This window comes from Syngnathoides biaculeatus, chromosome 13 (genome assembly GCF_019802595.1).
Source record: "Syngnathoides biaculeatus isolate LvHL_M chromosome 13, ASM1980259v1, whole genome shotgun sequence".
NCBI classification, from domain to species: domain Eukaryota; kingdom Metazoa; phylum Chordata; class Actinopteri; order Syngnathiformes; family Syngnathidae; genus Syngnathoides; species Syngnathoides biaculeatus.
Window position 1 is genome coordinate 14,055,476 of NC_084652.1, and position 15,421 is coordinate 14,070,896.

The following is a 15,421-nucleotide window of genomic DNA, read 5'->3' on the forward strand; positions in this document are numbered from 1 at the left end:
ATTTAATAGTGTTTTGAGAAGATTTTTTATCGACAATTACGTATTTTCAGGGGCGCTGCCATTTTCGCAAGTCACATGACCTACGTGCGCGGATGTGGCATATACCGTGACGCAACAAAGGCTCGATTACACGGGACACCATCTATGCCCAGCGCTGATTTCCCGGATCTATCCTCATCTGATGGAAAAATAGCAGTATCGGTTGATCGGGAAGACGGAGAAATACTTCCATGCACAGCCGTGAGCGGTGCTGCCCATGCCGCCGCGGGCCGCGTAACTAGTTAGCACGGAGTCTCATTCGTTATCGGAATTAACCAGGACCGAGCCCGGCGGTGGCTGCAGGATGGCACACTGTGCGATTGAGCTCTGCACCGGCCACCCGGTCCCGAGCCCACGTGCACGAGGAACGGAGGACGTGCGCGTGTGGGTTTCAACCGGGAGGTGTCAGAAAAGTTACCACATGGATAACTGGCTTGTGGCGGCCAAGCGTTCATAGCGACGTCGCTTTTTGATCCTTCGATGTCGGCTCTTCCTCCTCAATGCGGAGGAAAAAGGCGTGAGTGACACGTGTTTTGCGGGGGACAAACACCCCCAAGCCGGCTTGCTGGCTCCTGTGTATGGAAGTATTCCTCCGTCTTCCCGATCAACCGATACTGCTATTTCTTCAACAGATTAGGATAAATCTGAGAAATCAGCACTGGGCGTAAATGATGTCCCATGTAATCGAGCCTTTGTTGCGGCACGGTATATGTCACATCCGCGCACGTAGGTCATGTCACTCGCGAAAATGGCTGCGCCCCTGAAAATTAGTGTCGATAAAAATCTTCTCAAAACACTATTAAATGAGAGAGGATTTAACATCACATTGTCTAAATAGAGTACATCTTACATGACCTACTGGATACATTGTTAATGCAAACCACTGGATTTCCCCTTTAAAAATAGTCAGGATGAATCACATCAACAGGTGCCATCACACTGGGTTATTATTCAGAACAAAACTTATTACAGCAATCGTGTGCATCCATAAAGCCCAGGAAAATCTTCTTGGGGGGCGGAATCGCTTTGGTAACCCAATAAAAATGACAATGTGAACTATTTAATTCAACGAATGATGAGAAGAGCACACCTGTGCCTACCCTGCTATGTCCTTGACATTCTGGTGGGCTTATGAAAACTGGCAAGAGGACCCCTGAAGTGGGAGCCAAAAACCCTTGGGGCGTCGGCTGTTCCTTAAAATCCGCCACAGTGGAAGCATCAGAGAGATAATCCTGCCGTGTCCCAGATCTCTATTGGTTCTGGCTGGACCCCTAATGGGAGGTGGGAAGGAGACTTCAACGCAGTGTCTGCTAACTTTCAATTGGACGTGTCTGAGATGATGACGATAGAATACCCACATGTAAAAAATAATTACTGACTACACTATGAATAAAAATAGGAAATATGTTATTTACTTTGAAGCACTCTAAGTACTTCCAGGGGATGGTGACTGCAAATTGCGAAAGAAGGTGATTGATTGATGGCCACTTAAAATGTTTATGTGCCAATTAATATGCAGTTCAAACCATAACTATACCTTAAACTGTGCTCCCTAAACACGTTTTTATCTCAAAGGCATGACAGTATATATCACACTTAAAACTGAATAGCTCAAAGGTGATTTGAGTTCACTTTTTAATAGCCATTTGGAAAACCAAAAACATATTCATGCATTAAAAAACTCATCAATTACTAAAAAAACAGGCTTAATTTAACACCTTCCCAACATACAAAGATTTTAGATCAGTTGAGATGGATCATGTTTAGATACTTCCACAGCAGCAATGTGCAGTTTTGCCATGAGATTCAAGTTGAATTCATTCTGCGACCACACTCCCAACTCAAATTATCTTATCCCTACTTGAATGAATCGAAATGCCTTTAATCCCTTTCTCCAAAGAAACCAACAAAAAAAGTTGTTTTTAATCAGGAAAATTGTAATCTATCTATTTATAAAACATATACAGTATTAACAACACCATTAAATAAAATCAAAATAATTTAAAGAACAAGAATATCAAGAATTCATTGCATGTTTCCTGCCCCGATGCCCACCAGGGGGCAGTATCATACAGTCATGGCGACACAAAGAAAGACATTCACAACCACTGCAAGTGACTCCATAAACTGCAGTAATATTAGCTGTTTTCCCCAGAGGATAAAGAAACTTCACTTTTGGGTACTGTATTGTTATACTTTCTGTCGAGATGTGTTGCTGCACTGATTGTGTTCACCATCCATTGCATATAAGGTTAAAAATTAAGTTTAAGCTGGGTTGCGTATATCTTGTAGTGTAAAATTATTCTATTAATGGTACTACAATCCTGTTATAGTAATTTTTTGCTCCTCTATTCATTGCACTGATTTGCAGGTTCACAAAGTCACATACTAGCATTAGCAGTTTTAGTAACTATTATGTGTTCTGTCTCAAGACTTTCAAGGCCACCCTAGCAGGTGTCTGGTTGTTTTGCCAACATACACTGCTTTGACTACACGGGTGTGTGAGTTAGGGCACACGCCTATATCCATCCATTTTCTGAGCCGCTTATGCTCACGAGACTCGCGGGAGATACGTGCGACTAGTACTACCAATGACAAACTTCTAAGACTGGCTCAATAGTCATAAGAGTAGCATGCAGATGACAAATAACAAGTGAGTTTTGCCTCGCTAGAAACGTGTAATTCTCCTACTAGTATGTTAAAGTTGTCGTACTACTGTCCAGAAAAGTCATACAGAACTGGGAAAAAAAATCATTGATTTGTGAGACAGAGTTGTTGAGTAATAGTGTCGCTTAGTCATTCTACTAGTGACGTGAATTGTTTAACTAGGGAGGACAAAGAGTGTACTGGTGCAAGAACCTTGAAGGATATTGAATAAATGCTCAAACAGTGTTCCATAAGTTCTTATGGAATGGAGGTACAGTTTCATTCAAATCCATCATTTCTTCTGTCTCCAAAGGAGCAAAATCTTCTAAAAATCCTGAATAGACACAAAAGAGGTCAATGCCCCTGAAATTTTGAAAGTAATATTTTCATGCCCACTTTAAAAAGCTGCCAAATGCACAATCTGGATGAGATCCAGATGGAACGTGGTACAGCATTACAGCTTCTGACCCAGCACATTTCACTACCATGGGAATTTAAAATTGAACTTCCTACAACTGACATCCTCTACAAATGGCTTGTCACCAAATTTAAATTGTAGAGCACTTACTCATAATAATGAAATGGAGATGAATATATTATTAAATGTGAATAAGAAGTTGAACGGGAAAAAAAAACCCAAATGAACACAAACAGAATGACCTTATTGGAGGGGTTTGAGGTGGGAGGTTTTAAGTGGAGAAATGTGATAACCAGACAAAACATGAGCACTGAAGTATATCATGATACAAAAAAAAACTAACACTCGACCAAACACATTTACGTTGACGTTAACATAAATAACATCTTATGCCGTACACTAGTAGCTCTCAAACTTTTACACACAAATATCTTTCGGTCTCCAAGTGCCACCATCATGACCAACAATAAAATACAACAGTGTTCATCAAAAAACGAGACCAGTTTTATTCCGAAAAAGCGCACTTAATATTATATCATTACGCATTTATTATATAATAGAGCAATTGTGTTGAAAAAAAGCACTTCAATTCAAATGGATTGCACATAAACATGTGTAAAAACTGTACCTGAACCCCTACGAGTATTGAAAATGCCTCTGAATAACCACAAAAATAAAACCACTTGTTCTAGTAGGCTTTTCGCGGCATTTTTGTAGTCACTAACAGCAATATCAGTGCAGAGAGCTTTTACAGGAATCTGATCCCCCCCCACACACACACACAAAAAAAAGAGTCACACTGATTGTAGGTCAGAGGTATACTGGGGAAAGTTAAATAAAATTATTTATCTTAGCCTATATAAAAAAAAATAAAATAAAAATAATGGGTGTTTGAACAGGGGCGTGTAGATTTTTTTATATTAACTCTATTTCTTAAAAAAAAAAAAAATAAAAAGTAAGTAACTACAGTGGTAATTGAGCGTGCGCTTCTTGCTACGCAAATCCAATTTAATTGCGCACCCTTAAAACCTTCACGGCCATGCACCTTGGAGGTTTCTTTGGACTTACCGAGTTTTCCTCGGGACTCCTCCAGCTTCTGAATCTGGTTCTCCAGGAAGAACATAGCCACGGCGAACGCCAGCAAAGCCAGCAGCTGCAACTTTGGCGGCATCATGACTCTGAGCAGACCCATCAAATCATCCGGAGAACGAGTCGTTCAGTCCATGCCCAAAAGAGGGGGGGGGGGGGGAAAGAGGAGAGGAGGTGGGCGGGTAAGAGGGGACGCCGAAAAACACGCACAGACAACCGGCGAGCACAAAGCGGCTGCGTGCGGGGGATATTTGAAATCTACCCCTGATGCAAAATGCCCATTGTTCGCTATCCCATCATTTTTGAACCTCAACGTTTACGTCTCGTGAAAAGGTTCCGCGGAGCGTCGATACGTCGTCCGTGCAAAGTGTTCCCCGGCGTGTAGTCTTCACTCGGTGGGTTCCACGGTCCTCACTGTCAAATGCCCCCCAGACCATTGGACAGTAACAAGAGTCCTCGGTAGACGTTGAAATATAACCGCTACACCCTCCCCGCCACCGGGATAGACGTCAACGCCGCCGACATATTGGATGTGTCAGCGTGAAACGAATAGGTGGTGACATTATCTCGTTCATTGATGTGCTGCTTGGAGATCCAGCAACATTATAACAGTATTTTGACCACAGAACTGACTTTAGAGCCATTACAATTAATTGCACACAACACCAAGCCTCCAAATAAAATATTTCCTGTTCAACTAAATTGCCCTGAAGTAACTAATTACTGTTACTTGCATAATAAACCTTTCTCATTGTGTGTATTATGCCGAAAAATAAAAGGCTGTGAAAGTGGGAAACAGTGAGAAGGGAATGTTTTTTATGCTAGTTTCTCTCCAATAACATTATTAGTAGTTGAATTGATATAAATCGCTGAATGTCAAGACGATTTTTTTTTTATAATTAGAACTTAGTGTGTGGTTATTGTAGACAGATAATATTTATCGTTATAGTAAGTGTTTTACATAGCTGTAAACACCCCATGAAAACATTGTAAAAGAAGTTGGCTAGGTACATGCGTCGCGACACTATATCTTAATATAATATATTTCTTTGTATTTAAATGCTTGTAATCACGTAAAGCACATTGAGTTACCTTGTGTATAAAATTCGCTAAACAAATAAATTTGCTTTGCTTTGCTTACCAATAGAAGGAAGCCGCAGAACAAACAGATCCAAAGTTGATTAGGTTAAGTTGGCGAAATATTGACGTGTGATTTTTTTTTTTTTTTTAAACAAACTTTATATACTTTCCAGGTAATGGCTTTCAGTTATCAAGTCCACGGTCAGATCTGACACATCCAATATGGCAATCGCATTAACGTGAAACAGCAACGGGTCCGCGCTCTAAAGGCGTGGTTTAAGTAGTATTATGTCTATGGGCTCCACTGTAAAGCAGTCTCCCCGATTCGTCAGCCATTGCTGTCTGTCCACACCGGATTGGACGACCATAACTAACGAGCGCGAACGCCGACCCCTGGGAGTGCTTTTTTCCCTTCCTGCTGTGTAAAACTCGTGGCAGTTATAAGCGAAGAAGTAACAATAAAGCTGTCCCCATGAATGCCTGACCCAACCTACATTTCATCCATGAAATTGAAAAGTCAGATAAAAGTCCCTGACAGATTTAATAGTTTTGTTATGAATTAAATTTTTAATCAACGTTTTGGTAATCCAAAATATGTTAGTTGAATCCAATTTTTTTCCAAATATATATCAAGCAGGGTTGGGGCACTCCTTTATTATAGTTTAAGGGACCCATTTTTGTAGTTTTTTCCGGCATCCCTCCAAAATGTCGGGGGAAGTCTATCTCCTGTGGCTGCTTTCTCTTTTACAAACGGTGAGTTGAAAACATTAGCGTTCAATATAAGATTTTGGCCTTGCTCTGAATTACAGTATTTTTAATAAAGGTGGATTAAGCAATGTAATGTTACACTCTGCCGCTCTACATCGAATCCCCTTGTTCTCAGTCGGAGCGTCGATATGACGTGGCTTCGACTCAAAATCTCGACAACTACAGTCATTAATTTGGTGAATCCTTGCAGATGTGTATACAAAATAGCATTTGTCTACGTGTCTCAAATCGTTGATAAAATTATTTGAAACCACGAAACAAAATAATCTATAATAATGAATAAAAGGTAACATTACCTCGTTTAAAAGGAAATCTTCAGTAATTCAGCCATTTTTATATTTTAAATAAAGGAGAATTGTATTGCATGAAAACAAACAACTATAGGAAGAAGTAATATCATTTTACATCGTGTAATTATGGTACCGACTTGAAGTTTATGTGTTGAATGTGTGCCTTTAAGAGGCTAGGTCAGGAGTTGGCCTCAGTTTCTGTGTGAACTGTGGGCTGCAGCAGATCCTTGAGAGTAGTTTTATTTTGTATTTGTGCCTTTTGATTGTCCAATTCAATACACAAATGAAAGTTCTTCGATGACTTTGGCTCCCCTTACCCATATGCAAGGGCATTTTAATACCTTAATTTTTTTCTCCCCCACTTGAGCAACAGAGTATCTGAAGCTGGCTCGTAACTCACATTTTGGCTTTCAACACAAAAGCAAAAAAAAAAAAAATTACCCAAGTGATAGCTTTTTTCCTTAAAAAACTGCCTCTGACTTAATTTTGACAAACTTCATTTGATGACAGGGGCGCTTCATTCCTTTTTTTTTTCTCTTTTCATACCTTTTTTTTTAAAGTGTTAGTACTTAAATATTCTGTTTCATCTCTCTTCAGCTGTCGGCGTATGGCACTGAGCTGTCGTCGGAGGCGTGCAGGGAGCTGGGCTTCTCCAGCAACCTGCTGTGCAGTTCCTGTGACCTGCTCGGGGAGTTCAGCCTCACCAAGATCCAGCCTGACTGCAGGCACTGCTGCCAGCAGGAGGCCAAGTTAGAAGCACGCAAGGTAGAAATACTAATGATGCGCCGAAATGAAAATTCTTGGTGAAACTGAGGAACCAGAGATGCCAACATGTAGAGATGCTCTTCCAGAACAATTTATCTGAATTTCCTTATTTTTAAAAGCTCAAGAACATTAATGCTGGGCAGCTATTGCAGTATATTATATAATAGAATAAAAAATACTTTTCCATACTGTTTAAAAGCACAACATAATAATTACTCTTTAATTGTGATTGTTAATTATGGCTTCAGTGTTTATTTCAATCTATTTATTGTTTTAAATGTTGCATTACAGGACTAAATAGGAAAGTACTAAAGTAATTAGTGTCAAGGAAGTGTGTTGAAGTGATACGTCATGATGGAGAGAAAAGCTTCTTGTGATGGGGGGGTTTCTAAGTTTTGCCTGCATTGTTATTGAAAGTTAGAGTCCAGGTGCACTTAGGGTGCAGTTTTTCAAAATCAAATAATATTTAAGTAATTTATTTTGTAAGAGTGATGTAAGATGCATTTAAAATGAAAATAGCTGTTTTTGGATCATAGTTTAAGTACATTATACTGGCCATTCATAAACATATTTGGGGGGTTGAATTACTCAGTTTTTCGTTATACACATTGGGATTTGATCTGTATTTATAGTTCAATTCCCACAAATATAGTGACAACATAAACGTAATTGTTATTCTTAATATATCTGTGGGGGGGGGTAATTTATTTTGTTTCTTTTGAGGTTGTTGCTGGGGAGAGTTTCTGGTACTCTTTCAGAGCTTGTTATGTAGCCGGAGAAATTAAGAAAATCTCCGGGGGGACAGAAAGCATGTTTTGAATAATTGATTTTTCTACAAGCATCAGCTATTGGAAATCTTTTGAGATTTACTCCATGGAAGCAATCTTATTTAAGGTTGATCTGATTTCTGCAATCATCCCCCCCACCCCCAAGATGAAGGGCAAAACATGTGATTCCTGTTAATATAATTAGCGTGTTGCTCATTCTTCAACGTTTCCGAGGTAAACATTTAACCATCCAGGCTGCCTTGGATGTATGTTTTTGTCCCTGGCTAGAAGGCAGGAGGTTTACCTTTTTAAATAGCTGCATGAATGTTATACTCCGCTGGTTTTAATGAGGAAGTAATGCCCTTAATTCGTTTGACTATTAAAAGCGCTGAGGCACAAGGTGTGTACAGAGTCGTCTGGGAACATTTTAAAATACCCCAACGGAATGGTGTATTCTTTGCTGTAATCTTTTTCTGTATCTCCTGTAGTGATGGCGCTGTGAAAAGAGGAAAAAATAGATGTTTACATCTTCACAGAAATCTTTACACTCTTTAGCCCCCTTACCAACAGTTGGGGATATAGCTGAGAGGGGAAATTTCAACATGAAGCTAAAATGCATGACAGTGAAATCTCCTTTTACATTGGAGATACAATGATTCCTTGGTTCTCGGCCACAATCTGTTCCAGAAAGTGATTTGTTTGAAAACCAAATCGATGTTTCCCCTTACAATGAATGGAAAAAGTAATAATGCGTTCCAAGCCTAAGAAATTGGCTTTTTAAAGCACTTTCTTTTAGCTTTTCCTGATCACAAATTCCATAGTAGAATTATATGTATAGTTTAAAACTTTATATAATAAAATAATTTAAGAAATATATTTATTTCTTGCTTAAAATGTATGCTTTAGTAGTAGAGTACGCTAGGCTGGGAGTGCATTGCCGAATCTGTAGGCACTCGGCCCCCAGCTTTGTAAACTTTTTTTTAATTAACAAAAGTGCAGAATCACTTTAAACAAGCAACTTGCCTTCTTTGGAGCCATGATTGGGGTTAATACAGTACTCCTCAATAAGAAGAAAAACGACAATCACTACCAGGACAAGTCTGTACAGAGGCTGCGTTATGCAGAATAACAAGAGTCCACTGGTTGCGCCGCACGCATTATGTCATTTCCGAGTTTTTTTCGGGGGGCATTCGAATTGACAATAACAAAACGCGTCATGGGAGGGCCAACTGCTTGCGCCGCGGACGATGCTATTTCCGGGTTTTTTCGGGGGGCGTTTGCGTAGACAAGAACAAAACGCGCCGTGGGTGGGTCAGATGCTTATTTCATTTTTTTGGCGGTTTGGGAATTCACAACAAAGCTTGTCGTTGGTCAGCTGCTCTGGCTGCGCGCAATATGTTATTTCCGGGTTTTGTCGAGGGTGTTCGAGTACCGGTTTTCGTTCGAAAAAAGCGCAAAAAAATTTTTGTTTGAAAACCAATTTGTTCAAAAACTGGGACGTTCGAGAACCAAGCCTTTCCTGTACGATGAGGCAACGCTGATGTGATTTTTTTTTTTTTTCCCCCAATTTCATGATGATATAAAGTTGCTAGTGACATTTTAACTCAATGTTAAGCTTTTTTTCCCTCCGTTATCGACACTTACATTGGTTTTACGTTGGTTCTGTTGAGTTTCTGTGTTGTTCTGTGTGTGGGGGGCCTAGCAAAGTGCTGAATGTCAGAATTCACATCAGGAGGTGATTTTAAATAAATAAATAAATTGCCACTTATTTCCATTTTTATGACTCTTGCATCACATTGCAAATCAATTATTTCTAGCTGGATTTCGACCGGCAGATCAGAAACTTTAACTGTGAAAGGTTAGCGAAAAACTAAAAATTCTGTCTCAAGTTCACCAAATACCTGAAAAAATTTCTCAAACTCCCGCAGTAATCTTGCAATCTTGTCTTTGTACCGTTTCACGTCTGCATCAGGTGTGATCACACATGCATCTCTCAGACAGGGGAAATGAGCAGGGCCAAACACACTTAATAAGCCGTCAACCGTCTTTTTTTCCAATCATAATGAATGTGAGTTTGTGTAAAACGAAGGGTGATTTATTTATTTATTTACGGCCACGCTACCCTGAGACCGTCAGATCTCGGAAGCTAAGCGTGTTTGGCCCTGGTTGGTACTTGGATGGGAGACTGCCTGGGAATACCAGGTGCTGTAAGCTTCTCTCCCCGGATCCAGAGGGGTTGCGTCAGGAAGGGCATCCGGCGTAAAACTGTGCCAAACAAATATGCGTTCATCTAAGATGATACGCTGTGGCGACCCCTAACGGGACAAGCTGAAAGGAAAAGAAGATGACTCTTGCACTCTCAAATGGTTAAAAAGTTTCATGGTCAAATTAAGTTCAACCGCATAGTCCATTTTATGTTCATCCTGAAATTTCACCCGAAAGCCCAGTGTCCCAAACTTTTTGTGAGCAACAGCTTCTCCTTTCCAAAGGGCTGCTGTGAGCCTCCATTTTCCTCCAACCTGCTTAACATCGCCTCCGGAGATTTGATAACAAAGCTCCCATCTGTTTACTCTGATACACGTTCCCTCACTCGTTTTTACGACTCCAAACAACGGCCGTGAGACGGCTGCAGGGCAGTCGTCCTGCCACCAACAGGGCCGCCTCTTATCTCTGTGTGTGGGCAGTGCTGCGTGCGTGCGTATTTGTTTCTCCTCATGAACGACCGGCTCATGTTTTTATTTTCTTTACCAACAGCTCTATGCTGGGGCCATCCTGGAGGTGTGTGGATGAAAATTGGGGAGGTTCCCCCAAGTCCAAGGTGAGTTGTCTTTTGAATCTTCGCCAAACTTGTATACCACATTTAGGACCCCCCACCCTCCCCAGTATTAGTTCAGTCACGTTTTCTCTGAGAAAATTTTCCAAGGTGCCTTCATATTACTAATGCCAATTAAACATACAGTAGCACCTCAACTTACTACTGACCTGACTGAAAACTTTTTCAAAAACTTGCGTCATCACTCAGCTGATCTGTCGATTGATCTATCTTATTTATGTATTTATTCATTCATTGTATTTATTTTTTGTGTATTCGTTGATCCATTCTTTGGTCGCAAACAAAAATTTGACAGTACAAGCGTTAGATCCTGACAGCAAACTTCACCACAATCAGGAAATGGTGCTGCTACAGCCCTTCAAAATAAAGATGCCAACTGCTTGGTTCGAGCTTTATTACCATTCTCAGTGGAAGTTCAAACATATAATCATTGAATTTTGAAAAAGGTCCACTTGCTTCTTGCAAAGAAACAATGCGAATTGCCATAGATGGGCTAATTAAACTAGAATCCAGGTTGTGGTGCAAATAACACTTTAAGCAGCCGATATTTGAACACAGATACAATAATATAACAATACTGCACTCACAGGTGTATATTCTTTATCCTTTAAAAAAAAAAAAGAAACGAGACAATTATTACTGCAGCTTAGTGAGTTTCTTAGTTGAGAAACTCTTTATATGAATGAACTAAACTTGTATCTCAAGGCACCACTGTATCCTGAAATAATGATTTCATCTCAATTTACTCACAAAGGTACGTATTCGGTTTCAGAATGACAACAGGTGAATAACGTTACCTTCCTCCATCTCGTGGAGGAGCAGTTAATTGTTCTGCCTGTCGCTCTACGTGTCTGGCTTAGTTAGATGAACAAAGCTGCATACTTTTAGTTTGTACATACCATTCTACTGCAAGTCTGTGATATTGCACACTCTTGGATCACTAGGCGATCTTGAAAATATCAGTCTTGCTTTTCAACTCCCTGCTTGAAACGTTGTTCTAAACGGAGGACCACCCAATGTCGACTCAAGACAGTTGTGCTTCATTCGCTATCTCGTTACACTCATCATCAACTGCATCTCATGCCCATATGGTGGCCATTTGTTTCATTTGTTTACTTCAGCTGTGGCCATCCTGTGGGCTCAACTGTCTTCTCGCTATGCAACCTTCTCGGGATGGCTGTCAGCTGTCAATAATTAAAGTTCTCAGTGCTAAAATAGAACAACTAATGGACACATGCTTAAAGCAACCTTATTTTTTCTACATCCCCGTAGCTTTTGTCAGGGGTGACAAGCCGAAGATGTTCAAGGGTCTTCAGATCAAGGTGAGTATTAGTATTGATTTCCCAAATTACTTTTCACACCAGTTAATTATTCAAGTGACAGGGACCGAGACCTCCTACACAGTAATTGCCCCCTCCAAGAAAAGGTTTATAATTGCCTATATTAATAGTTAACCATATATACATTACAACGATCCCAAAACACTTTTATTTCCAACTCATATTGCAATACTCCCCCAACAGCTGAAATCTGTGCAATAGACACAAATGAAAAGTTTTTTTTAATTCTTCCCCCCCATGTGCTTTAAACATGTAAATGTATTGAAGTACTGAAACTTATTAAAACACTTTGGAGTACTCCTTCGCACCTGTTCTCACGCTCTTGCCAGCAGTTGTCCAAAAAAGAGGTAAAAGGTCCTTTCTTTAAGCAGTTTGTGGAATACCTGATCCACCAAAGAATTCCACATTGCATGTTTAAAAACCAAAATGTTCAGCTAAACCAAATCATTTTGAATGTCTACTAGATAAATGCCACCGTGTAAAGCAAAAGGCCATTGACGAGTTCACAAAATCAGCATTGATGTTGTGGGAATTATTACAGCTACAAACAAGTGTTTCAGAAGCTGAGTTAATTTATGAGTAAAAAAAAAAAAAAATCCTGAATCTGAATTGTCACATTCACATGAAAATAAGTTAATGTACTTTATTCTGACACAGTCTGCAGTACTTCGGTCATTTCAATTTAGTGTATACTGCTTCTCCGTATTGTGACTTCACCAAGGGCTCCATAATGTTAACATTCCCTGCTAATGGACAGTCAGACACTCACACCATGGAAGTGTGAGCCCAAGAGGGTCAGTCGTAGCGTGGTGGCAGATTTAAGAGCGAGAAAGGGAGGAAATGGATCCAACAGTGCGTGAGCTAGCACAGCTAAGTCGTCATCACCAGACTAAGTAGCCACTATGCTAGCTAGCTAGGCAGCAGTTTAGTCCAGGTGGGGAAGATTTTATGGCCTAGGTAAACTCTTCATGGTTCAATTGCTAGTTTTCAAATAATCAAATTGGACTTTTCATTTGGTGGACTATTATTGTTGGAATAGTCTAAAAAGAAATATCTGTGAATACGAAAATAGCTGGAGGAAGATTGTTGGTTTCTGTAATAGTACAACCTCCTAAGGAAATTTGTCCAAATTGTTCTGTTGCTAACACAGCAAACTTTTCCTCTTTTTTAAAATTTTTCTTCCCCCCCGCCATATCCACCTACTCTGCCAGTATGTGCGAGGCTCTGATCCTGTACTCAAGCTTTTGGACGATAACGGGAACATCTCTGAGGAACTCAGCATCCTCAAGTGGAACACGGACAGCGTGGAGGAGTTCTTGAGTGAAAAGTTAGAGCAGGTATAAACACAGCTTTCAATTTGTTTTCTAAAGTTAATGGGACATCTAAAAATGTACTTCAACTCTGACAATTTGTCACTCAGCCTTATTTTTGTTCTGGGTTTGCACAAGCCCCCCTTTTTTTTTTTCCCCCCTCCAAAATTTTGTAATGACGAAAGTATGAACACAAAGTTGGATTTTACAGCCAAACATATTATTGGCATCACTATGTAGATGAGAGAAAAATATTAGTGGTGACATGTATATTTGTAGGTATTTGGACTCAACTTAGCATTTTTACATTCCTAGTAATTCTGTTTAAAGTCAAATTTCTCAGCGAGGCTGTAAAAGCATCATTTTGAGTTCTTTCCGTTTCTGATTTTCTTGACATTTTTTTTAATGCTCAAAATTGTTGTTGACAGATGTGAGTTGTCGAAAGACTGAACAATTCGTAGTTGCGGTCTGTAAGGAGATGGTACAGTCGTGGGGGCACGTTAGTGAAGAGCTCACCTTAAACCAGTTTTGGGAAGTGACCTCTGATGTGTTTTGTGTTCCTTGCTTTCATCGATCTTTGGACAGTAACTGGATTTGTTGGATGCTCGTCAAGTGGAAATTTGAATATGCAACAATAAACAAAAATGATTTTCTTTCAGTTATGCGTTTTGTTTTGTTTTTTTTTTTGACTCATGGTGTTGAGATTAGCGATTCTCCGGTACTAATACCACTACTCCTATGAAAGCTTCTTAAGTGTACGCACACAAAAATCACTGAATTAAATGTTCAAACTCCTGTGTTACATTGATTTCTTTTTTTTTTTTTCTTGTTAAACAGTGCAGTACATTTTACGTTTTAATTATTTTTAATTACCATAATTTTGCATTTAATCTTTTAGAACTTTGTATAAATATTTTAGTTCATGGACAATTTTTAAACTGTGCGGTAAATTTTAATTGAATCGTTCACGAGGGTTTTTTTTGTATTCAAGCACAGTGGTAATGTTCAATGTGTGCTTACATTTACAGTTGCGTACAATATTAAATGTACTTTGCTTGCTTTTTATGCACAGTACCTACCGGTACATGGGTCTACTACAATACTGTTTTTTTTGTTGTTGTTGTGGCACCCTGGTGGCACTTTGAGGGTTAAAATACTCTTTGCAGTGGACTTGTGCGACTGGTTTTATGAGCAAAGAGTGACACCTAGCGCTGTAAAATTGTAGCTGTAGGTGCTTAGTGGCTGTACTTCATGTCGCCACTTTGAAGTGTTTGCAAACATCTTTTTATTTCTATTTAGAGTAGGTAATTGTCACGCTCTGTACCTGCCATTTTTCTAATGTGACAATTCCTGCAGTCCCACAAGGTGTTTATTTTGTGTAAAATCACTACACTTTGGTTTCAATGTTAGTTTGTTCCTCAGATGGTTTTATTCAGACAATTTCAAAGTGACATAGTAATTCAGATTTAGTATCTGCATTATCATAATGAAAATGTCTAACTTGCCCCGTTTTTGGTCAAGTATGTCAAGTGACAAAGCCAAAGAAAACAATGATATGGTCATGTAAAAAATCTAAACTCTCACTCATTTTGCAACAATTTCCAAACACAGGGAATAGCCCAATTTCACTTAATCAGTGTGAAATTTATTTATAGACAAAGTAATGAATCTCACTTCATTTATCTATGGTGGGCTCAGCTGGAAAGCGTTGGGCTCACAGTTCTGAGGTGCTGCGTTCAATCCCAGGACCCGCTTGTGTGTAGTTTGCATATTTTCCCCGTGCCTGTGTGGGTTTTTGTCCGGGCACTCCGGTTTCCGCTCACATCCCAAAAACATGTAACATTAATAGAACACTCTAAAGTACCCTAGGTGTGATTGTGAGTGTGGCCGTTTGTCTCTATGTGCCCTACGATTGGCTGCCAACCAATTCAGGGTGTACCCGGCCTCCTGCTCGTTGACAGCTGGGATAGGCTCCAGCATTCACTGCGACCCTTGCGAGGACAAGCGGCTAAGATAAAGGATGGATGGCAGCCATGAAGAGTGAGGGGAAGAAAAATTGAATGCCTTTCCACTCTA

General features: G+C 39.8%; 2 protein-coding genes across 3 annotated transcripts in view; one reads left to right on the forward strand and one right to left on the reverse strand.

Moving 5' to 3' along the window:
• The window catches only part of hs2st1a (heparan sulfate 2-O-sulfotransferase 1a), a 47,033-nt gene extending 41,567 nt beyond the window's left edge, over window positions 1-5,466 (reverse strand). Inside the window, exons 1-2 of one of the 2 annotated variants that reach the window (XM_061838796.1) lie at window positions 5,334-5,466; window positions 4,172-4,281 (exon numbers count right to left, since the gene is read on the reverse strand). In XM_061838796.1, the coding sequence (XP_061694780.1) occupies window positions 4,172-4,277 (106 nt within the window). In that variant the 5' untranslated portion in view covers window positions 4,278-4,281; window positions 5,334-5,466. Of the gene's footprint in view, window positions 1-4,171; window positions 4,743-5,333 lie in introns of those variants that run through there. The other variant, XM_061838795.1, reaches the window with a different exon arrangement.
• A 263-nt stretch (window positions 5,467-5,729) lies between these two features.
• Window positions 5,730-14,003, forward strand: selenof (selenoprotein F). Its single transcript, XM_061840279.1, has 5 exons — window positions 5,730-6,025; window positions 6,928-7,095; window positions 10,617-10,680; window positions 11,968-12,017; window positions 13,247-14,003. The coding sequence occupies exons 1-5, from the start codon at window positions 5,978-5,980 to the stop codon at window positions 13,376-13,378; spliced, it is 462 nt and encodes a 153-aa protein (XP_061696263.1). The 5' UTR covers window positions 5,730-5,977; the 3' UTR covers window positions 13,379-14,003.
• The last annotated feature ends 1,418 nt before the right edge of the window (window positions 14,004-15,421 follow it).